This window comes from Marmota flaviventris, chromosome 15 (genome assembly GCF_047511675.1).
Source record: "Marmota flaviventris isolate mMarFla1 chromosome 15, mMarFla1.hap1, whole genome shotgun sequence".
NCBI lineage: Eukaryota > Metazoa > Chordata > Mammalia > Rodentia > Sciuridae > Marmota > Marmota flaviventris.
The window spans coordinates 32,938,790-32,963,992 of NC_092512.1; the positions used below are offsets into that span (position 1 = coordinate 32,938,790).

Sequence of the window (25,203 nt, forward strand, 5' to 3'; positions counted from 1 at the left end):
GCCAAGGATGTTTTGAAGAGCTGGTTTTCTAGCTGCAAATTCTTGTAACTTTTGTTTATCGTGGAAGGTTTTAATTTCATCTTCCATCCTGAAGCTTAATTTCGCTGGATACACGATTCTTGGTAGGAACCCATTTTCTTTCAGCGTTTGAAATATGTTGTTCCAGGATCTTCTAGCTTTCAGAGTCTGTGTTGAAACATCAGCTGTTATCCTGATTGGTTTACCCCTAAATGTAATCTGCTTCCTTTCTCTTGTAGCTTTTAAAGAAATGAGAAAGCACATTTCGATACTATGTCTTAAGCCTGTGGTCATGTAACTGAGGCAAAATGAGCCCTCCATTATCTGTTTCTAGCAGATAGTATTAGGGTTTGGAGGATAAGAGCCTCATTGGTAGTTAAAAAAAAAATTGCTTGGCTTAGTTTTCTGCATGTGTGTGTATATATGCGCGCACACACAATATATATATCTTTATAAATAAAAGGTAATGGTCAGGCATTTCAGAGGGTTTAAGGACTTGGGTTTTGAGCCCTCCTTCCTTGTGTTTTTATCTTCTCCCATAGTGTTGTTTGTTTGGGGCTTTTTGTTTGTATTGGTACTAGGGATTGAAGCTAGGATGCTTTATCACTAAGCTGCATCCACAGTCCTTTCTATTTTTTTATATTGAGACAGGGTCTTTCTAAGTTATTAACACTGGCAACTTTCAATCCTCCTGTCTCACCCTCCTGAGTTGCTAGGATTATAGAAATGCACTACCATGCCTGACTTCTCACATAGTTTAACATGAATTGTCTATAAATGTCTTCACAGTGCTGTAGAGAACAGTAAAATGAAGTTTATGACAAATGATCAGAAATGTTTTATTTTGTGTAATTTACATGTTTAATATACTAGATTAAGATACTAAAGGGGCCAGGTGAAGTGGCACTCACCTTAATCCCGGTGGCTGGGGAGGCTGAGGCACGAGGATCAAGAGTTCAGATCCAGCCTCAGCAAAAGCGAGGCACTAAGCAACTCAGTGAGACCCTATCTAAACAAAAATACAAAATAAGACTGGGTATGTGGCTCAGTGGTCGAGTGCCCCTGAGTTCAATCCTAGGTATCCGCCACCCAAAAAAAAGATACTAAAGGGAATGAAACAATGCATATTAAATAAAACCTGATCGTAGGACATCTATGTGTTTTAGGATTCATTTGCCATTTGCACAAATCTAAAATATAGAGCATTTTGTATGCCATGTAAATAGTATATTGGAGTATGTTCACAATAGTTTCAGAGTTCTTTTTTTCACTTATTATATTGCTTGTGATCAAAGATTTCAAATATTTGTGTGAAGGTAGATAGAATAATGAACCCCCTTATGCACCCCAATCATATGCCCTTACAACCATTAACTCAGAGCTAATCTCCTGTCCCATTCATTACCCTATGACATTCTTCCTCCCTCATACTTTTTGAAGAAAACATCAGACATTGTTTTCACCTATTAGTATTTTAGAGTGCATCTCTAAAAAACAAGGATGCTCTTTTTTATAATGTTTGATGTGATTTTCTCAGAGAATATTGTTTTTCTTCATTTCAAAAAAAATCTAGTTAAATTCAAATTTACAGTCTTCTCATAAATGTCATAAATATTTGTTTATGAATTAGAATCCAAGTAATGTCCACACTTTGTAATTATTTGATATTTCCTTTAAGCCTTTTTCAAATTGTGACTTTCTTCACAACCTTTAAAAAAAATTTTGTTGAAGAAAGTTTTCTTTAGAATTTTTCAGTCTGGCACTTGTTGATTGTATCTCCATATAGTATGATTTGTTGTTACTAGAGCTAATATTAATTATACAAAATAATGAGCCTCTGTGTGACATTTTCATAATGTATTTTGATCATATTCACCCTTCTAGTTATCCTTTCTTATTCCTTCTCCCTCTAATCCGCTTCCTCTTCTCTTTAATTCCCCTTCTACTTATATGTCATATTTTTTTTTTTCTCTTAGATACCACCTATGAGAGAAAACATGCAATACCTGTCTGTCTAACAAGTCTGACTTAGTTCACTTGGCATGATGATCTGTCTTCCTGTGAATGACATGATTTCCTCTTTCTTTATGTCTGATCAATACTACATCGTGAATGTATACAACCACAGTTCCTTTATCCATAAGCCATTGATGGGCAGCAAGGTTGATTATATAACTTGGCTGTTGTGAGTAGTGCTCACAACATTTTCAGTTTCAAAATGTAGGTTTGCAGATATCTCCGTTGTATGCTAACTTTGACTTCTCAAGTTATATACCCATTGGTGGTATAGTTGTATCTCATGGTAGCTATTTTAGTTTTTTGAGGAACCTCCATGATGCTTTTCATAAGTATTATACTAATTTACATCCCTGCATCCTCATGAGCATTTGTTCTTTTTTGTTTTTTTGCTAACAGCCATTCTGACTGGGTGAGATGGAATTTATAAGTAGTTTTGATTCTCAGTTCCCTAATGACTAAAGATGTTGACCATTTTTTCATATATTTATTGGCCATTCATTCTTCTTTTAAGAAGTGTCTGTTAAGCTCATTGGCACATGTTTTGATTGGATTCCTTATTCTTTTGGTATTAACTTTTTTGATTCTTTATATATTCTGGAGATTAATAGTTCATCTGATGAATAGCTGGCAAAGATTTATCTCCCATTCTGTAGGCTGTCTTCACTGTTGTTTCCTTTGTTATGCAGAAGCTTTTTAAATTTGATATAATATTGCCCATTTGTCAGTTTTTGCTAATAGTTAATGAGCTATTGGAGTCCTGTTCAGTAAACTGTTGCCTATACTGATATCTTGAAGTATTTCCCCTGGTTTCCTCTGTCAGTTTCAATTTCAAGCCTTACATTAAGATCTCTGATCTATTTCAGGTTGATTTTATACAGAGTGAGAGGGATCAGTTTTCATCTTCTACATAATATCATATGGTCTTCCTAGCTTCATTTGTTGAAGAGACTGCTTGTTTATTCCTGGGTCCTGTATCTTATTCCATATTTCAATAAGCTTATTGTTATGCCAGTATTACCCTGGCTCTTAATATATTTTGAAATCACGTATCATGATGCCTTCAGCATTGTTTTGTTTTTGCTCGGGATTGCTTTGGGTATTTGGGACCTTTTGTGCTTCCATATGAATTTTAGGATTGTATATTCTAGTTATGTAAAGAATGTCATTGGTATTTTGATGGAGATTGCATTGAACTATAGATTGCTTTTGTTGCTATGGCTATTATAACTATATTAATTTTCCCAATCCATGAACATGGTATGTCTTTTCAAATTCTAGTGTCATCTTCAGTTTCTTTCTTCATTATTTTATAATTTTCATTGGAGAGGTCTTTTGCCTCTTTGGTTAGTTTTATTCCTAGATGATTTAAGTATTTTTGAGGCTATTCTAAATGGGATTGTTTTCCTGATTTCTTTCTCAGCAAGCTCATTTTTGGTATATAGGAAAGTACTGAGTTGCAAATTGATTTTGCATTCTGCTACTTTGCTGAATTGGTTTATCTATTCTTTTGGTGGACTATAGGGTTTTATAAATATAGAACCATCATCAGCAAACAGGGATAATTGAACTTACTTCCATTTTGTATCCCTTTTATTTCCTTCTCTTGCCTTATTCTGGCTAAAGTTTCCAGTACTAAGTTGATTAAGCTAATGGTAAGAGTGGGCATCCTTGACTCACTCCTCTTTTGGAGTAAATGCTTTCTGGTTTTCCCTATTCAGTATGATATTGCCTCTAAGTTTGTCAGTTATGGCCTTTATTATGTTGAGCTATGATCCTTTTATACCTAGTTTATACAGTGTTTTCATTTTAAAAATGTGTTGAATTTTATCAAACTTTTTCTGGGTCTGTTGAGATGATCATGATTTTTATCCTTGATTCTACTTATGTAGTGAATTACATTTATTGATTTGTATATGTTGAACTAACCTTGCATCCCTGGAATGAAACCAACTTAATCATGCTGTATGATCTTTTCTTAATGTGAGGTTGAAATCAGTTAGCAAGAACTTTGTTGAGGATTTTTGCATCTATGTTCATTCAGGATATTGGTCTACGATGTTCTTTTCTGTGGGGTCCTTATCAGGTTTTGGTAACAGAGTAATAATACTGGCTTCATAGAATGAGTTTGGAAGGATTCCTTCCCTTTTGTTTTATGGAATATTTTGAGGAGAATTGGTGTTGGCTTTTCAAAACTGGTAAAACTCAGCAATGAATCCATCTAATCCTGGATTTTTCTTTGTTGGAACTGCATTACTACTTCTGTCACATTGCTTGATATTCATCTACTTAAGAGTTTTATGGCTTCTTGGTTCAAATTTTGGCAAGTCAGAAATGTTTTTAGAATTTTGTCCATTTCTGGATTTTCCAATTTATGGGCACATACTTTTTCAAAATATTCACTAACTTCTCTGGATTTCAGTGGTATCTGTTTTAATGTGCCCCTTTTCATCTCTTTTCTCCCTCTGTCTTTTGGTTAGTTTACTGAAGATTTTTCAATTTTTTTTTCAAAAAACCAACTGTTTCATTGGTCCTTTGTATTCTTTTTTATATATACTTCATTTATTTCTGCTCTGATCTTTGTTATTTCTTCTACTGATTTTGCGTTTGGCTTGTTCTTTTCTCTTTTTTTTAATATATATTTTTTAGTTTTAGGTGGACACAATATCTTTATTTTTATGTGGTATTGAGGATCGAACCCAGTGCCCCACACATGCCAGCTGAGCGCGCTACCGCTTGAGCTACATCCCCAGCCCTTCTTTTCTTTTTATCTTCCCCTAAGGCCTTGAACTGTATCATTAGGTTATTTATTTGAGATTTTTGTTTTTCTATTATACTCACTTATATCTATGAACTGTTCTTTCTGCCCTCTAATTTCTTGTAGGTTGTGTTTTCATTTCCACTTGATTGTAAAATTTTTTAAAAAGTTCCTCCAATTTCGGCTCATTCAGAAGTGTATCATTTATGTGTTTGTATATTTTCTGCAGTTTTGCTTGTTGATGATTTCTAGTTTCATTCTGTTATGGTCTGATAAGGTATAAGAAATTATGATTATGATTATTTTGTTATTTGTAAAGAAATGCTTTATGGACTGAATGCTTTATGGACTAACACAATGCAGAAAGCCATGTGTTTTGATGAAAAGAATGTGTATTCTGCAGATATTCATTGTTCATTTGGTCTATAATGTAATTGAACTCTGATGTTTCATTGTTGGGTTTTTTTCCTGGAAGATCCTCCTATCGCTGAGAATGGTATATTGAAGGTACCACTTTGTCACATGGTGCCTGTCTCTCCCTTTACATCATATTGTTTCTGTTTTATGAAGTTGGGTGGTCTGATATTCAATGTATATATATATATATATATATATATATATATATATATATATATATATATATATACACAGTTGTACATTGAATTGTTCTCTTTTCAATATGTTAGGGACCTTTGTTTCTTTTGATTTTGGCTTGAAGTCTGTTTTGTTGAACACAAGTATGGTTACTCCTACTTGCTTCCAGATTCCATTGATTGAAATATTCTCCATCTCACTTTTAGTGTGTGTATGTTTTGCTAATGAAATGAGTTTCTTGCAGGTAACTAACAGTTAGTCTTGCTTCCTAATTTATCAGCGGATTGTGTGTTTTACTTGGAAAATTCAGACCATTTAACTTCACCCTCAGGGTTATTGTTGACAGATAGGAACTACTACTTGTCATTCTGTTGTTTTCTTTTGGTTGTTTTTGAATGATCTGTGTTCATTTTTTTCTCATTTATCTTAGAAGTTCGATAGTTTACTGAACTAATCATGCATGTACCAAGATGTACATATCCTTTACCTGGATGTACATATCTTTTTCAAGATCTGGGAAATTTTATGCTATCATTTCACATAATAGGTTTTCTTTGTCCTTAGCCTGTAGCTCTACTCCCTCCTCTAATCCTGGGTGAGTCATAATCTTGGTCTTTTAAAGTTGTTCCAGAGCTCTTTTATATCCTGATAGTAGTTGCTCCCTTTTTTCTTTATTACTGTCTGAATGTGCAAGTTTGTCTGCAAGCCCTGATAATCTTTTGCTTGATTTGGTTGTTGGTGAGGCTTTCATCTGAGTTTGTTTGTGGGTTGTTTTTTTTTTTTGGGGGGGGGGGTGTCTTATTGTACTTTTTATTTCCAGAATTTCTGTCTCTTTATTGAATTCCTCTTTCATATTCTGCATTATTGTCCTCAATTCATTTAGCTCTTTATTTGTATCTCTGAATTTGTTGATCATTTTAATAACCAACCTTTTGAATTCTTTAGCATTTCAACTACTTTGATATCTTTGGAATCAGTTTCTAGAGTTATTTTTTGCTTTGAGAGGAAACGTGTTGTTTTTTTCATTTTTCTTGGGTTTCGGTGTTAAGATTTTTGCATCTTTGGGATGGATATCTCTTCCACTTTTATGTGATTGCCTTAGTGAGCAGCTAGCTGTCTTTTGAGGGCTTGGTCCCCAATACTTCTCAGAAGAAAACAAACAGTAACACAAAGACACACTGGATATGGAAACACAGTAAAAACACTTAAAACCAACAATTATACTACCAATAAGAAGGAAAAGGGTGAAAATAATAAACTGAAAACTCAGAAATTAGGGTGGAAGTAATAATAAAATGAGAATAAAAGGGGGATAGGAAAGGGAAAAAAGAAGGAAGCAGCAATACTTAAAAAGGAGAAGAATGATAAAGAGGAGAGAAAATGGAAAAGGGGAAAATAAATCTAATTAAAGACTAAAATTTGTTTTTAAAAGGAGGCAGATTTTTTTTAATATTTATTTTACAGTTTTCGGTGGACATAACATCTTTATTTTATTTTATGTGGTGCTGAGGATCGAACCCAGAGCCCCGCGCTTGCAAGGCGAGCGCGCTACCGCTTGAGCCACATCCCTAACCCAAGACTAAAAATTAAGTTAATTAAAATTTTATAACAGTAAGGGGGAAAAAAGAAAAGATGGGCAGAGGAGAGATAAGTCCAAATCATTTCTCCTAGTCCCAGTGCTTATATTGGAGAAGTTTCTTTCTAGGTGCTCTAATAATGGAGTCCATGGGTTAGAGGAGGTGTGCAGATCGTTAGAGCTGGAACTTGTTGAAATTCCTCTCTGGTCCCACTAAACAGGTTGGTGCTGTATAACTGAGGTTTGCCCTGAATTTCCTACCAGACTTTTTTTTTTTTTTTTTTTTTTTTTTGGTGCTTCCAGAATCTTTGCTGACTTCAACTAGCTTTGCTATATGTGGGACCAATAAGTGCTCACTTACTTCCAAGGCCCTTCAGTCTGTGCACTTCAGGGACGTGCAAGCCAAGGCATATCCCCAAATGCTTCTGAGAGTGAGGGAAGCCAAATAAACTCTCAGTTGTGCACTGGAGTGGGCAGCTGTGAGAATTAAGCAACCTCCTGACCTCAATTTTGGTGCACTAAGACTTGCATCCTAGGTAAACTGCATGAAATGGGTTTCACTGCTCACTTCAGATAGTGATGCCACTGACACCATGCCCTTCACAACCTGAGCTCCCCACTGCTTAAACTTATCAGTGGGTCTGTGACTGATCCCTCTCTTCTCTTGGGAGAAGGGTTGGATTGTCTCCTCGTCGTCTGTTGTGGGTTAGATGTGAGTGTCCCCCAAAAGCTCATGTGTGAGACAATGCGAGAAGGTTTAGAGGGGCATTGATTATGAGCCTTAACCCAATCTGTGAATGAATCCCCTGATTGGGATTAACTGAATGGTAACCAGAAGTAGGTAGGGTGTGACTGGAGGAGGTGGGTTATTGGAGGCATAACTTTGAGTGTTATATTTTGTCTTGGTCAGGAAAGCTGTCTCCGCTTCTTGGTGCAATGCCCTAAGCTACTTTCCTCACCTTCACCCTTCCGCCATGATGTCCTACCTCACCTTGGGCCTCAAGGAATGGAGTCAGTGGAGACCTCTGAAACCGTGATCCTCAAATAAACTTCCTCTTAATTGTTCCTGTTAGGTCCTTTGGTCACAGCATCAGAAAAGCTAAAACATCATCTCTTATCCAGTCATGGTGTTCTGTCATGAGCTCATCCTGGCATGGTGTCCTCAGCAACTCTGAATTGTGACTGTTTCATGCTTTCTGATGCACAAAGTAGCTCAGTCCCAAATAGCCCCCCCCTCCACATACACACAACATGGCTCTTGGTTATAGCCCTTAAAGAAATGATGGGTGCTACAGTGGTTTTCTCCCTTAAAGCTAGCCTGCCAAGCAATCTATATTCTCATGCTGAATTTAAAGCTTGCAAGAATCGTGGGTTTCTCCTGCAGTTAGGACTGCTGGTTCTCTGTTTATCCTTGGGGTTGTCTGCATTCTCTTGCTTTACCTTCTGCTTGTAATGTAGAGTCCTTCCACCACCATCTGGAGTTTGAATTGCATACCCTTCATACTTTTCTCTGAGTTGCCTTTCTATTTCTCTGTGTTCTTTAGCTTTCCTGCCACCTCTTTTTCTTCATTCCCAGAGCTCTTCCTCCCTTTATTTCTTCGCAGTGGCAGTGTTGTTTCTTTTCACATGCAGAGTCATTCCAAGGAAACCTGTATTCCGCCATCTATTCCACCTCTGTTCCACCCAGAAGTCCCATAGTTGATTGAAAATGCTCCTGCCTTTCCTATACATTGGTAATTGGACTTAGAGTTATAAGTCTAATAGGAATCCACTATCCATATAAGCTATTTTAATCTTAAAGTTGAATTATTAAAATTAAATAAAATTAACTCATTTGCGGAGGTATACTAGCCTCATTTCAAGTGATCAATAGCCACATATGGCTAATGGCTGTCATATTGGTGCATCTGTAGTGCATTTTCATTATTACAGTAAATTCTGTTGAACAGAGCTGCCTTAGGTAAAGATTGATCAAATACAATTTTATTTTCTCTGTGTGTTTATCCATTTGAAGGCACACAATGTCTCATGGTCTTTTTTCTTTCTGATTTTAGTAGCTGTTGATGATCAATGCCTGGGTCTATTCGTTCATTAAAAGGATGCAAAATGCTGACCATAGGAGTTTTAAATAGTCACTTCTCAGTGGTGTGATTCCCAGAAGCTTCACAGCTGAGTTAACATTTAATTGAGCCTTGACTTTCTCTAAAAATTTGAGAAGAGATGTTGTTGTTGTTGTTATTGTCTTAATCAGAAGGTGGAAGAAGAATGTTTTTGCTATCAAAGGAATAGAACATGTTAAAATTGAAAGGGATGTTTGGTGCCTAAACTGTAGATCCTGAATACAAGGATAAGGAGTTGGACTTCATTTGGAAGGAAAAATGCTATCATCCAATTAATTTTCCTTTTCTTTTTTTAACAACATCTCACTCCTAGTCATTGTTGAGTCTTATTAAATTTTTATTTCCTTGACAAAGATGGGCATGTGACCTTAGTTGTTTCAAATGGAATGAACATGAAGGCTTTTGGATGCAAATGATGATCCCAAATATTCTCTTCCTGTTGATTCAGCTAGAACACCTGCATCCATTTTGTTAGGTTGATAAAAGAAGCCAGCATATAGCCAACAGAATCAGAGAGAAAGGAAAGTAGATCTCGGAATCAAATCATGTGTGAATATCACTTGTCTACCTCTTGATTTAATTTTTTAAAATTAGCTTTATTGAGATATAGCATTCATACAATAAAATGCACCCATTTTGAGGTGACATTTTGGTGAATTTTGACAAACTTCTACAACCATATAACATAACCCAATCAAAATACAGAACATTTTGACCATAGATTAGTGTTTTCCTGTTCTAGAACTTTCTGTGATGGAATCATGCAGTGTGAAATCTTTTGTGTTTGGTTTCTTTTGGTCTTTATGTATTTAGGATTCCTTTTATCTTTTTTCATATGTTTTTGTTTCTTCTTCCTAGGTGTGGAATTGTTAGGTGATACAAACATGTTCATCTTGACAAAAAAACTATTTCTGGGCCTGGCACAGTGGTGCACATCTGTAATCCTAGCAACTCAGCAGACTGAGGCTGGAGGATTTCAAGTTTGATACCACCCTCAGTAACTTAGTGAGGCCCTAAGCAACCTACTGAGACTCTGTCTCAAAGTAAAAAATAAAAAGGTCTGAGAATGTAGTCCAGTGTTAAAGCACCTCTGGGTTCAATCCCCAGTACCCCAAAACAAAACAAACAAACAGACAAAACCCTATTTACCTATTTTCTAAACTTCTTGCACTCTTTTATACTCCCATCAGCAAGTTATTTATTGTGTGTTCTAGATGAAACTTGTTTTAAAGCATTGTTAGGGCAAGTTATGGAGTAGCATTTAGTCTAGAGCTAACTTAGCACTACCCATAAGGGAACCACACTAATCTGCTAGTAATGCCCAGGTATTCATCAGGGGCTCTTCACTTGAGCATTCTTTCACTCCTTCTGGTCAGAACTTCAACATCTTCCAATTTAGTGAGATGGAAGAGTGTACGCTTCCAGATTCCAGTAGTTTGTGTTCATGAAATCTCACCTTACATATGTGTAGCTTAGCATGCAGCCTAAGACTAGGACTGTGATGCATAGTTTTGAAGTTCTGTCTCTGCCCCTCAAGGTTCTCTTCTCCCTAGTACTCTGAACATTTCAGCTGCTTTAGCCTCTGTCAACTCAAATCTCTGTCTCTTCAGTTTAGCCTGATCTCCATCCTTTGCTTGGGTTTTCCCCTCAATGTGCCAGGTTCTGGGATAATTCCAGGAAGAAAGGGAGTGTAATAATAGAGGTCATCTTGATTTGTTCTCCTTTTCTCAGGAATCATAATCTTATATAACCTGTTGTCCTGTATCTGAATTTTATTCATGTATTTTTCCAAGCTTTTTAAGTTCACAGTAGATTTGCTGGTCTATTACCAATTACTCTGATATGAGCAGCAGCAAGAGTCCTAAATCTGAGTTCTATTTTTAATCTTTTGTTGCTACCAAAATAGGGTCTTTATTTCTGTTTGGTTTGTGTATGCTTATTCCATATCCTGTTACTTTATTATTGTTTATAATTCTTCTGTTATTGAATGTTTTTCATCTTCCAAATAGATATATTGTTGTATCATCTGCAAATAAACACTTTTATGTTGTTGTGCTTTTTTGTTGTTGTTTTGTTTTTGCAATTCATATGCCCATAGTTGTTTTCACATCTATTAGCATTGGCTAATACTGAAACTGTAGTGGGCATCCCTATCTTCCATTTCTATTTTAGTAGAAAAGTCTCTAAGTTTGTTAATTTTATTTCGTTTTGTATTCATTATTTATAATTCATGTATTTTCATTTATTTTCTCAGCAGATTGTCAACTGTTTGGGATCAGGGGCTATGTATACCTCTTACTTACATATCAACTTAATCATTAATTTATTTGAGTTGATACAGACTAAGTGTACTTATCATGTATAACTTTCTGTATTTGTCACTAGGGCTGCAAAACAACAAAATGCAATTGTATCCCTGTCCCACTCCTTCTTCCTTTCCCTGTCCCTCCAAAATAGAACCTCTAATAGAGAATTACAGGTATTTCATAGATTACACAGATGTGATAAATTTTCAGAAAGTGATAGTAGTAGATGCCTTAGTAGCCTACCAGAATGACCTCACCCAGTGTGTCAGCTTTGCATCACTGTGATCAGTGTACATGACAAGAACAACTTAGAGGTGGAAACAGTATTTTGGCCAGTTGTTTCAGAGGTTTGGCCCATGGTCAGCTGACGTTATTGCTCTGGGTCTAACGTGAGGCAGAACATCATGGTGGAAGGGCATGGCAGATGAAAGCAGCTCAAACTATAGCAACTAGTAAGCAGAGAGAGCTTGAATGCAAGGAGCTAGGTATAATATAATCCCCAAGGACATATCCCCAGTGATTACTTCTTCCAGTCATGTCCTTTCTACCTACAGTTAACCACCTGTTAATCCATTCAAACTAACATGGCAAATGAATCAATCTACTGATTAGCTCACAACTCTCTTAATCTAAGCATTTCATTTCTGAGAATTCCTGCATTGTGTCAAATATAAGCTTTCAGGGGATGCATCATATCCAAACCATAACATTCCACTTCTGGTCCCCAAAAGCTCATATCCATCTCACAATGCAAAATACATTTAGTCCGTTTCCAAGACTTCCTGTAGTCTTAACAGTTTTTTCATTGCCCAAAAGTTCCAAGTTCAAAATCATATCGAGACTCAAGGCAAACTTTTGGCTGTGAGCCCCTATAAAGGTTAAAAGCAAGTCGCATACATTCAGTATATAATGGCACAAAGAAACTATTTCCATCCAAAAAAGAGAAATAGGGGCATATAAATAAAGGATAGGACCAAAGCAAGAATAAAATCCAACTGGGAAAACCAGTTCTGTAGCTCCACATTCAGCCTCTGAGGCACATGGCCTTGTGATCTTCTCTCCAAAGGGCTTATGTAGTTCTGCCCCTATGGCCTTTCTGGCTGCCTCTGGCTGCCCCTGGCTGCAGCTCACATGGCCTCTCTCCTCTTGTTTCTGCGGCTTTCCTCAGAAGTGTCGTTACTGTTACTGGCGTCTCTTAGTCTTGGTGATCTCCACTGCAGCTTTGACTTCCTTCTCATATCTTTACTTATCACCCTCTTGGGCTATGTGTATGGATTTTGACCTTGTGCACTTTGCCTGGTCTCCAAGTCTTCCTTTGAAATCATGGGGGAGGCTTCCATGAATCCCTGACTCCTTCATCCTGTTTTCCTGCAGAACTAGCACCATGTAGACAACTCTAAGATCTGCCTCCATCTCAAACAGGCTTCCTGGGGTGACAACTGCAGCAGCTTCTATGGACCTGTGAGGCTGAACACAGTGAAACAACTTCCTAGGCTTCCCTGTACAAGCAAGGTTTCCCCATGATCTCTTATCAAAGAAATTTTTACTTTTACACTCTGATCCTAAAATGGATGTGGTCTTGTCAATTCCTGAAATTCTCTCAAGACATCTTTCCTGTTGTCTCTGTATAAACTATGTAGCATCTCTGTAGTGACTATAATCTCTTCATCAACCCACACCTTTCTTGGACCATTTTACATCCTCTTTTTTGACCAGATTACAAGTTTTAGATCTTCTGTGCTTTCTGCTTCCAGTTATCTCAGTAAACTTAGCTAATAGCCACCAGAAATATCTATATCACTGCCTGAATGCTATATTGCCTTGAAATTCCTCTTCCATAGGTGATGGATTATTTAGTCCATCACCTTAAAATTCAGCCTCACAGAAATTCTCAGGGCATGGGCAAAATGTAGACAATTTCTTTGCCAGAATATAACATGAATGACCTCTGGTCCAATTTCCAATAGAGTCCTCCTCCTCATCATCCCATTCTTTAGTCTACAGTCTTACTGACATTCTGATCTTCTCAGCTCCCACTAGAATTGCCCATTTAGATCTGCTTTTCTAAGGCTTTTCCAGTCTGCATCTCCAGACTTTTGAAAACTCCTCCCACAAACCAGTTCTGAATGCTTCTGAACCATATGGTCAGGTTAGTCACAACAACATCCCCACTTCAGGTACCAATTTCTATGTTAGTTGGCTTTGCATTTTTGTGGCTAATATAAGCAATAAGAACAAATTAGAGGATAAAAAGTTTATTATGAGTCATGGTTTCAAAGGTTCAGTCCATGATCAGCTGACTCCATTGCTCTGGGCCCAAAGTGAGGCAGAACATCATGGCAGAAGGTTGTGGTAGAGGAACATAGCAATCAGCAAGCAAAGAGATTGAGGTCAAGGAGCCAGGGATAATATAATCCCCAAGATTATATTATTACACTCCCAGTGACCTGCTTTCTCCAACCATGCCCTGCCTGCCTACAGGTACCATTCATTAATCCATTCAAATTATTAATCTATCAAAAGGATTACTCCACTGATTAGTTTATAGCTCTCATAATTGTTTCACTTCTGAACATCTTGTATTGTCTCATATATAAGTTTTGGGGGATACCTCATATCCAAACCATAATACCTGCAATGGAGGAGTCAAGAGATGACTCCCCAAAGAAATGATATTAAAGTTCAAAGGCAAGAGAGAAGGCTTACATTTTTCCAAAGGAAAGTTATTATTATTGTAAACAGGAGATAGAATGGAAAAGTATACAATGAGAGAGAGAGTTTTAGAAATGGTTAAAAGAACCAGACTCTGGAGAATTTGGCAAATCCTATTAGGATTTTAGACTTTTTCCTTGGATACAATAAAATAGGAAGAATTGTTGCTTTTTTGGTTTATGTGTATATGCTTTTATGTGTGACTGTGCCCATTGCATAGTGGAGAAGAAATTGTATAATGCTGAACAAGTTCATTAGTTATAGCTATCATTTAACTTTTTAACTAATTTTTACTTCCAAATTTAAATAGTTGTGGCAGGTGGGTTTTAGTGCTGATAGCTAAGCACTATTTCTTTTACAAACAAGAACTACGATTATGTCCAAATATTTTTTTTTAAAGTAAAAAACACAGATTTCTTAATGCTGTGGAAATCGGTATAGAATTATTCTTAAGAAGAAGCACAAACTTTTCATTTGATTACTAGCACTTTGAAAAAATAACCAAACTATGAGAATCTTCAGTTTTCTCATCTGTAAAATGGAACATTATTTAAAGGATTGGCTGAGGGAATTCTTGTATAGGTAAGTATCTATCAAATCTTAGGTGTATTTATTAGCTATTTCTTCGGAATTTTAGGCCATAAATAAAAAAGGAACAAATAAATAAAACAAAGAAAAATACAACAAGAATGCAAAGACTATAAATTTATGCAGTCTTTCATGTTGACATCCCCATTATACAAGTGAGTTTATCAGATCTTAGGAAAAGTTGTTTGTTTTTTGGTAGCGGGGATTGAACTCAGAGGTACTCAGCCACTGTGCCACATCCCCAGCCCTATTTTGTATTTTATTTAGAGACAGGGTCTCATTGAGTGCTTAGTGCCTCGCCATTGCTGAGGCTGGCTTTGAACTTGCAATTCTCCTGCCTCAGCCTCCTGAGCAGCTGGGATTACAGGCCTGTACCACCATGTCTGGCAGAAAAGTTGTTTAAGTAAGGTTTGTGAGTAAACATAGTAGAGCTGGGGTTTGATTACAATGAGTCCAGTGTGCATACTCTGTCACTGCTCTATGGCTTACTTAACTCCTAAAGAATCATCTCTTTGAATCGATTCTCTCTCATATTACACTCAAACTCCAGAGGAATAATAATTGAGAAGTTGATCATCTCTTTGTATGTAGTTAGTGGGACTAGAATAAAAAAGAATTATGTTTAATTATGTTTTATATGATTTAGATAGTGAATGAAAGTTTTTCTTACTTGAAAAACTGGATTTTAGAAGTTTTCTATTTAATCACCTGATTTATAAGTCAGCTGTTAATGTATACTTATAGTAGTAATGTTTTATTAGACTATATATTTTCCTAGCACTTGCTGCCTTTAAGGTGACTTTTCTAAGACTATCTTGAGAGTACATGTGAACTTTGTAGTTGTAGTAAGATGGGTGAGGTGTGTTCATAGTCATATATCTGAAGTGTTATTTTCCTGGGATTTAGAAGAGGGGCATTAGGGAGAATTTTTGTTTTTTAGCATCACAGCAGTTTTCTTTGGGCTATTTGCTGATAAAATGGAAATAATCATATTATGTAACTGACATAATTTCTACAAACACTTTTTTAGAATAGGCGTATTGCTAAATTACATATAGCCCACTTCCAAGTTATGTTCAGAATCAGAAACATTTAATGAAACAGCAAAAAAAATTTGATATTAATAGAAGTTTTTTTTTTAAACTTCTGAATAGGACTGTGTTTAAGTTATAGTAAATATATGGGAAATTAATAGTAAATAGTACCATTTTTATATATTAAGGTGTTACCAGTTTTTAAAATTATTAAGACTTTTCTGATATTATAATATTTAGCACAGTATTTATCAGATTTTTGTTTATCTAGAATTATCTGGTCACATTTTTTTTCTTTTTTTAATAATACTAAGAAAAAATTTAAAGATGTCTGTGCCTTTGTAACAAAATTCAGTCTTAAAGTATATAAGTCTTTTTAATTCTTGTTACAGAAAGTTTTCTCCACGGTTTATATATGCCTTTACATTCATCCATGTTTAAGTAAATACATATATGTATGTGTGTGTGTATACGTATATATGACTCACATATACAGATAACATGTATCATAAACATACATACATTGTTTTGGAGTTAAATTTAGATTATATTCTAACTCTGCTCTGTAACATTTTTTATTTGTATATCTACCCATAAGCACATAGAGATTATTTTATTCAATGAAATATTTTATAAGGCTGTACTGTGTACTTATTTGCATGTCAATGTAGGTTTAGATGAATTCTTTTTTATATTGCAAAGAATTTCACTAGCCCTATAAGATGGAAATGAAATTGAGGAACAGAAAGGTAAGGTAGCTTGACCTAAATTGCAGACAAAGTATTTGAGGTGGAATTAGAATTCTATCAATCTAGTTCAGAATTCACAATCTTAAATACTACATTATGTTACCTTTATTCTGTTTATTGAATTGGGAAAAAGATTTAATATATAAATTTAATATATAAAATGCACCTAATATTAAAACTAATAGTTTTATATGTACTTAATCTCCCAAGAATCCCAGAGCTGTTGTACTTATGAGTGGCAAGTATTTATACTGATCTTCAAACAACTTTGATAGGTGTTTCGTTGAATTTGTGTTGTATTTTGTTTCTGCTACCTATTTTTATAACTGGTATATAATAAAGAATTGGATGTGCTCTTTCTAGTAGTTTCAGTTCTATACATGTAGCATTTAACATTGCTGGGAAAATGACATTGTGCCTCATGTGGTATTAAAACACAGTACTTAAGTAACGGTAATCAGTATACTTAATCTAGTATACACACCTCTTTTACCTGTTGTACTATATTATTCTTCTTTTCATTGAATTATATAGTTATAGTTGACTTAAAATGTGGTTTTGTTACTGTTATCTTTTCTTTAGTAATGGTAATTTACTTTACACAGTTAATAAAAATGAATACCTGTTCAGTGCTGTTTGCCAAATACTGTATTTAGTGCTTAATGGGTATGATTTCATTTTAATTGTCATGATTATCATGACATCCTCATTTATACATCCATCAACTATTTGAGCATCCTTTCTGTTCTGGAGCTGTGCATTCAGTGGTGTGCCAAATAAACACAGACTCTGTTCTCCTGCAGATTAGTGCAGTGGAGCATGCTCTGCAATAATCAAGCAATCATAATCAAGCAAGTGTGGTAGTTGTGAAAGAAAAGTTGTTAGTTAACAATATTTGCTACTTTTTTCACTTTATACCAGGAAAGAGAATTCTGCTTTTGCCATCTAAGCTTATCCCAGCTAGCTTTCTCCCCGACCCCACTCCAAGAAAAATTATTTTTATGTGTTGTGTTCCTGAACTGTTGGGATGACAGGTGCAGCTAATAGGTAGGGAGAGGCAAAACTTTAGAAATGATGAGGAATTTGTACCCCCCCCCCCCCCCAAAAAAAAAAGTAGATAAAAATACTTTGTTTTGTTTTGGTTTGGTTTTGGATGAGCCATATCCACGCCCCCTGCCTTTTTTTTTTTTTTTTTTTTTTTTTTGAAACAGGATCTCACTAAGTTGCTTAGGGCCTCACTAAGTTGCTTAGGGCCTGGCTAAGTTGCTTAGGGCCTGGCTAAGTTGCTAAGGCTAGCCTTGAACTTGTATTCTCCTGCCTCAGCCTCCAGAGTCACTGGGAATATAGGTGTGCACCACCACACCCAATTGAAAATGTTGTTTAATAAAATTAAAATTTTTTAAAAAATAAATACCTGAAGGGATACTCTTCACATTACTTTGAGAGAGGAAATATTCTCTGTACATTAAATGGGAGTCTTTTAAAGCCATGCTTTAATTGTATTAGGTAGCATACGGTGAGTTATTTGAATGCTTCTATTTGTCCCACTCTGAAATGCGATTTAGAAAATCAGGGGCTTCCAAAGTAAGATACAGTTCTTACTCTGCTCTTAAGACTACTAAAATTATTGGTAAGGAAAGGTTGAAAGATTTCTAAGGCAATTCAATATATAGAACATAAAAAGAAGTTACCAACATATATGGCCCTACCAGTCATCACATGGTAACCTGTGGCTAATTAGACACTCTTGAGAGGAAGGCTGTTTTTAAAAAGTGATGTTTTCCTCTTTCCTACTAGTACCCTTTTGATTATTAGTTGATAGAAAATTATTTCTGGTGATAATCATATTTACATATTTGACTTTTATTATTACACTATACTGTTGTAATTTCCAAAATATTTTATTTTCCCTACTATTATGACATGAGGCTTGTTAGTATTGTTCTGAAGATTACTTTAAAAAAATTTAATTTCTGAATATAAGAACAGCTCTGTGTAGTTGTTTCTGCTGTAAAGAGGATCTGAAATTTTTTATAAATTTTATCTTGGAAATTAGTTTATTTATTATGTTTAATTTTAGGAAATGGTGCTCTTGCAGAACATTCTGAAAATGTGCATATTTCAGGAGTGTCAACTGGTAAGTCATTTTTTGTAATGTTTAAATTTCATGCATGACTTATATAGTAAATATTGAAAGGTACCTGGTATCTTACAAAGTGATATTTGGCTATAAAAATTATTACTGCTTTTTGCAGCATGTAATAAGGAATGAAGTAACTGGAACATGGAGAAATTCTCATAAGATAAAAATGATACTTGCATGTCCTGGATTGATTATACTTTTCCAAACAGAGTACATAATTATTTTTTCATATAAACATTAAACCAGAGAAAAGTTAGCTCAATTTGAATTAGTATTTTCTTTCTATGAAAGTTATGTGAAATGAAATTTATTAAAATGTAATTTTGAATGTTATTTCTAAGATTTAGAGTCTTAGAAATTAAGCATTTTGCTTCATTTTTATGTTAGAGTACTATTCCACATAAAATTATTGTACTTGAATACACAATTTATTTTCTGTTAAAAGCAAACCACCAACATAATGTGTGTCCATGAAATTCAGAAACTTACTGATATACCTTTTTTCATTCATCTAAGCTTTTATAACTTAATTATGTAAAATTTCTTCCTATCAAAATTTTCATTTTTTTAGGTGACTTCCACAACTTTGTTACCATTTGTGCTACATCAACTCCACTTATGAATGGGAACAGAAATATTTACCTTTGCATACACTAAAATAGGTTTTCTTACTGTTAATAACTATTACCAATTTATTATCCCCCTATACTCTTGATAAGTTTACATGATTAAAAAAATTGTACATAGTTGCCAGGCACAGTGGCACATACCTGTAATTCCAGTGGCTTAGGAGGCTGAGGCAGAAGGATCATAAGTTCAAAGTCAGCCTCAGCAACTTAGCAAGGCCCTGTCTTTAAATACAAAAATGTAAAAAAAAAAAAAAAAAATGGGTTGGGGGCGGTGCTGGGGATGTGGCTCAATGGTTATGTGTACTTGGGTTCAATCTCTAGTACAAAAAAAAAAATTGTACTTAGTGTATTTATTGATTCAGTTACAAATCCTGTAATTTCTTTGGTTATTTTTCCTCACTCGAAACAAAAACTTAAGGTTTGATGTTTTGCTTTGTATATGACTTTGTATCTATATAAAGTTAATAGACTCATCACCTACTCAGGATTAGTTTGCACTCATCAAACACATCAACAAGCCAGCTTTCCTGAAATGAAAAGTGAGTGCCTCAGTAGCCAGCATTAATTCTTTCACATGTTGTTTCACTTTTTTCTTATGCTTTTAAATGATGTAATTACATTACATACTTCAAGTAAAAATAACATAATTTTAAAGATGACTTTGTTTTCCTTTTTCTTTCTATTTTGAATAACTGAAAATTATGATTACTTTTCTGGGTTATAACTATGAAATAATATTATTTACAAGCATTTTAGTTTATACAACCAGTGTTTATTGACTAATTTATTGGTTGTCAAAACTTTTGGTCTCAGGACTACTTGTAAAGAAAAAAAAATAGGACTGTTAATTCGTTCAGCTGCTATAATAATATTACTGGATGGTTTAAATAGCATATAATAATTTTCTCATAGTTCTGGAGGCTGGAAGTCCAAGATCAGGGTGCTGGCAGGGTTGGTTCCTGGGAAGGCCTCTCTTCCTGACTTTCAGATGGCTACTTTCTCACTGTCGCTTCACTGACCTCTCTTCTGTGAGTGCTCAGTGAAAGAAAAGAGGTCTTTACTGTTCCTTTTCCTAGAAGAACACCAGTCCTATTGGATTGAAGCCCACTGTCATTTAACCTCAGTTACCACCTTAAAGACTACATCTCCACATACAGTCACGTTGGGAGTTAGGTAGTCAACAAATTTGTTTTGAGAGGGGCTGAATTCAGTTCATGATAAGGACTTTGAAGATTTTTTATTTATGTAAGCAGTCACTACCAATATTTACTATATTAGAAATTAAAACTGAGGAAACATAAATTCAGTTTAAAATTAACAGTAATGAACCTGCTGTAGGTTTATATCAGTAACTTAACTTTTTGAAAGATACATCTTTTAAAATGAAAATATCAATAAGAATAGCATTGTTTTGTAATTTTGTAAAATTTCCTGTCTTTCTGCATTCAGTCTTTTGCAACATGATGTTGTTTGACACATGTGAAGACAATTCAGCTGATGTGTAACTGGAAAAGAAAGGCTTGTTTTAATAATCTTGCAGATAATTGTGAATATTCTGATATTCCACCAAAATTCAACAAGTAGTAGTTTCTTAAAGGTTAGTTACAATATAGAATCTGAAGCCATATCAGTAAACTTTTTGTTCTATTAAAAGCCATTAGGCGTTTATAAACCCTCTGAGTGAATTTTTTTCTTTACCACCTGTGATTTTACAGTATGCATTAGTGATTTGCAAAATATTGATTTGTTGAGTCATGCAGATTAATAAAGAGTGTGAGGAACTAGAAATTTGGACAGATCTAGTATCAACTCTTAAAGATTCGATTATACCTTTTCTTTTTATCTGTTTGTTTGAGATCAGATTATTCCTAGGTTTTTGTTGAGCACAGATACTGCTCTTAAATTCCTTTTGAAAATTTCAGCAGAAACTCAGCACTTCAAACTGTGTTAAAGATGTTTTTATATATTTTAATCTTATTTTCTATTTGTGGTTTTTCAGGCATGTATTTAGAAATATGTATTACCTTACTAGGGCTGCGGGTGTATTTATACATCAATAAAATGTACCGTTTCAGGGTTGCAGATTACGTATGATTCAGTGGTAGAGCTACTGCATAATTGTGAGGAAGCGGGCAGTTTTGATCCCTGGTACCAACAAAAACAAAAACAAACAAAAAAAAAAACCTTCAAAGGTTGGCAAAACCTTATTTAATGAGGTTTTTTTCTGATTTTATAAAATCATTTTTCTGTGGCATGAGATGAAACAGCATATGAAATCTGCTCCAGATATACCATTAAACAAAAAATGGACGCTGTTTCAAAGGTGCTTTGGGGTACACAGATTCACTGCATTTTTTTTCTTTGGCCAGTGTGGAGCTATAGATGTAATGTTTAATGTAGTATTTTACATTGATTATCCCTTTTCCGAAATGCTTGGGACCAGAAGTCTTTCAGATTTTGAATGTTTATGGAATATTTATGTAGAATTTTCTGAGTGAGCATTTCTAATTGAAAAATTTAAAATCCAAAATGCTTCAAAATCTGAAAGTTTTTGAATGCTGACATGATTCTTAATAAATTTTGTGTTTGGAGCATTTTTAATTTTTGGATGAGGGGAGCTCAACCTGAATAAGCTTTCTGAAATTTTTGCACTTCCAGTAAAATGTAGGGCCCCTTCAATACAATTTTAAATGGAGAACTAGCCTTTGAAGAATCTCAGAATGTAGGAAATGCTTTCTCTTGAGACTAGTAGCAACAAAAATGGTGAGCTCCCTTATTAGTCCTTGGTGCTGCCTATTTCTGCTGATTACCTGCTCTTTCACCTCTGCTACTCTGTTTGCTGGTGCTCAGTGACCTATTCCAGTCGTTTGTACTTTGGAAAGTCTGCTGACAATTTTAGAATTTTATCTGCAGTTAGTATAGTCATCAAGTAATTTATTGTCTACATCAGGATACTTTGAAATTGAGGGTTTGCTACTTTTTAATTATACTGTCACCACTGACAAAACCAGTACTCTTCTAGACTATACTCTCCTGGGTGTACAGTCTACTTGTCTGTAATTAATTAATTTTATTCTGCATACAAGAAAGCACATGATGTGGACCTTTTGCCAAGAAGGGTGGGATTAAGCAATGAGTAAAATTCTTGTCTTGATTTCTTTCGTCTGTCTAACTGCTCTGGCCAGTGTTTCGAGGCATAAAAATAGGAAAGGAAGAACTTAAATTATCACTATTTGCAGATGACATGATTCTATACCTAGAAGACCCAAAAGGGTCTACAAAAAAACTACTAGAACTAATAAATGAATTCAGCAAAGTGGCAGGATATAAAATCAACACGCATAAATCAAAGGCATTTCTGTATATCAGCGACAAAACTTCTGAAACGGAAATGAGGAAAAACACTCCATTCACAATATCCTCAAAAAAAAATAAAATACTTGGGAATCAACCTAACAAAAGAGGTGAAAGATTTATATAATGAAAACTACAAAACCCTAAAAAGAGAAGTAGAAGAAGATCTTAGAAGATGGTAAAATATACCCTGTTCATGGATAGGCAGAACTAACATCATCAAAATGGCGATATTACCAAAAGTTCTCTATAGTTTTAATGCAATGCCAATCAAAATCCCAACGGCATTTCTTGTAGAAATGGATAAAGCAATCATGAAATTCATATGGAAGAATAAAAGACCCAGAATAGCAAAAGCAATTCTAAGTAGGAAGTGCGAATCAGGCGGTATAGCGATACCAGACTTAAAACTATATTACAGAGCAATAGTAACAAAAACAGCATGGTACTGGTACCAAAACAGGAGGGTGGACCAATGGTACAGAATAGAGGACACAGAGACTAATCCACAAAGCTACAACTATCTTATATTTGATAAAGGAGCTAAAAGCATGCAATGGAGGGAGGATAGCATCTTCAACAAATGGTGCTGGGAAAACTGGAAATCCATATGCAACAAAATGAAACTGAATCCCCTCCTCTCGCCATGCACAAAAGTTAACTCAAAGTGGATCAAGGAGCTAGATATCAAATCAGAGACTCTGCGTCTGATAGAAGAAAAAGTTGGCTCCGATCTACATATTGTAGGGTCGGGCTCCAAATTCCTTAATAGGACACCCATAGCACAAAAGTTGATAACAAAAATCAACAAATGGGACTTACTTAAACTGAAAAGTTTTCTCTCAGCAAGAGAAACAATAAAAGAGGTAAATAGGGAGCCTACATCATGGGAACAAATTTTTACTCCTCACACTTCAGATAGAGCCCTAATATCCAGAGTATACAAAGAACTCAAAAAATTAAACAATAAGAAAACAAATAACCCAATCAACAAATGGGCCAAAGACCTGAACAGACCCTTCTCAGAGGAGGACATACAATCAATCAACAAGTACATGAAAAAATGCTCACCATCTCTAGCAGTCAGAGAAATGCAAATCAAAACCACCCTAAGATACCATCTCACTCCAGTAAGATTGGCAGCCACTATGAAGTCAAACAACAACAAGTGCTGGAGAGGATGTGGGGAAAAGGGTACTCTTGTACATTGCTGGTGGGACTGCAAACTGGTGCGGCCAATCTGGAAAGCAGTATGGAGATTCCTGGGAAAGCTGGGAATGGAACCACCATTTGACCCAGCTATTGCCCTTCTTGGACTTTTCCCTGAAGACCTTAAAAGAGCGTACTACAGGGATACTGCTACATCGATGTTCATAGCAGCACAATTCACAATTGCTAGACTGTGGAACCAACCCAGATGCCCTTCAATAGATGAATGGATAAAAAAAATGTGGCATTTATACACCATGGAGTATTACGCAGCACTAAAAAATGACAAAATCATAAAATTTGCAGGGAAATGGATGGCACTAGAGCAGATTATGCTTAGTGAAGCTAGCCAATCCCTAAAAAACAAATACCAAATGTCTTCATTGATATAATGAGAGCAACTAAGAACAGAGCAGGGAGGAAGAGCAGGAAGAAAAGATTAACATTAAACAGATAGATGAGGTGGGATGGAAAGGGAGAGAAAAGGGAAATTGCATGGTAATGGAGGGAGACCCTCATTGTTATACAAAATTACATATAAGAGGTTGTGAGGGGAATGGGAAAATAAACAAGGAGAGATATGAATTACAGTGGATGGGGTAGAGAGAGAAGATGGGAGGGGAGGGAGGGGGGATGGTAGAGGATAGGAAAGGTAGCAGAATACAACAGTTACTAATAGGGCATTATGTAAAAATGTGGATGTGTAACCGATGTGATTCTGCAATCTGTATTTGGGGTAAAATTGGGAGTTCATAACCAACTTGAATCTAATGTATGAAATATGACATGTCAAGAGCTTTATAATGTTTTTAACAACCAATAAAAAAAATTAAAAAAAAAAAAATTCTTGTCTTGAGGATTTTTTTTTTTCATCAGTGATTGAACCCAGGGGTGCTTAACCCCAGAGCCACATCTCCAGCCCCTCTTTATATTTTATTTAGAGAAAGGATCTCACTGAGTTGCTTAGGGCCTTGGTAAATTGCTGGAGCTGGTTTTGAACTCAATATCCTCCTGCTTCATCCTCCTACCACTGGGATTACAGGCATGAACCACCATGCCCAGTTTCAGGAACCTTTTTAAGGAAGGAAGTAAACATGTGCAAAATGGCTTTAGTATGGTAAATCCTATGGCAAATAATGGTCATATTAAACTAGATAATGATTTATAAATGTCCTTGTATAATGTCTGGTGAAAAGTAAATGACTTAATATCAACAGTTTTTTAATAATTAAGAATAGTACCATGTGCTTAGTTTTGTGTATTTATGCAATTTGGGGGGGAATTGATTTTTGATAATTTATTTTTGGTTCCCATACTTGAAACATTTTGTTTGTATTTCTAATATTCTGTTCGTTTCTGTCTTTTTCCTCCTAAAATCCTTGCCAAGAAAGAGAAGT

The 25,203-nt window shown here is 35.3% G+C and overlaps 1 protein-coding gene across 2 annotated transcripts in view; it reads left to right on the forward strand.

Annotated features, from left to right (window-relative positions):
• The window catches only part of Lrp12 (LDL receptor related protein 12), an 82,472-nt gene that overhangs the window by 25,280 nt on the left and 31,989 nt on the right, over positions 1-25,203 (forward strand). The window contains exon 2 of one of the 2 annotated variants that reach the window (XM_027949793.2): positions 18,552-18,608. The exons of the other annotated variant lie outside the window; for it this stretch is intronic. Within the exon in view, the coding sequence (XP_027805594.1) occupies positions 18,552-18,608 (57 nt within the window). The remainder of the gene's footprint in view (positions 1-18,551; positions 18,609-25,203) is intronic. 2 annotated transcript variants of the gene reach the window in all.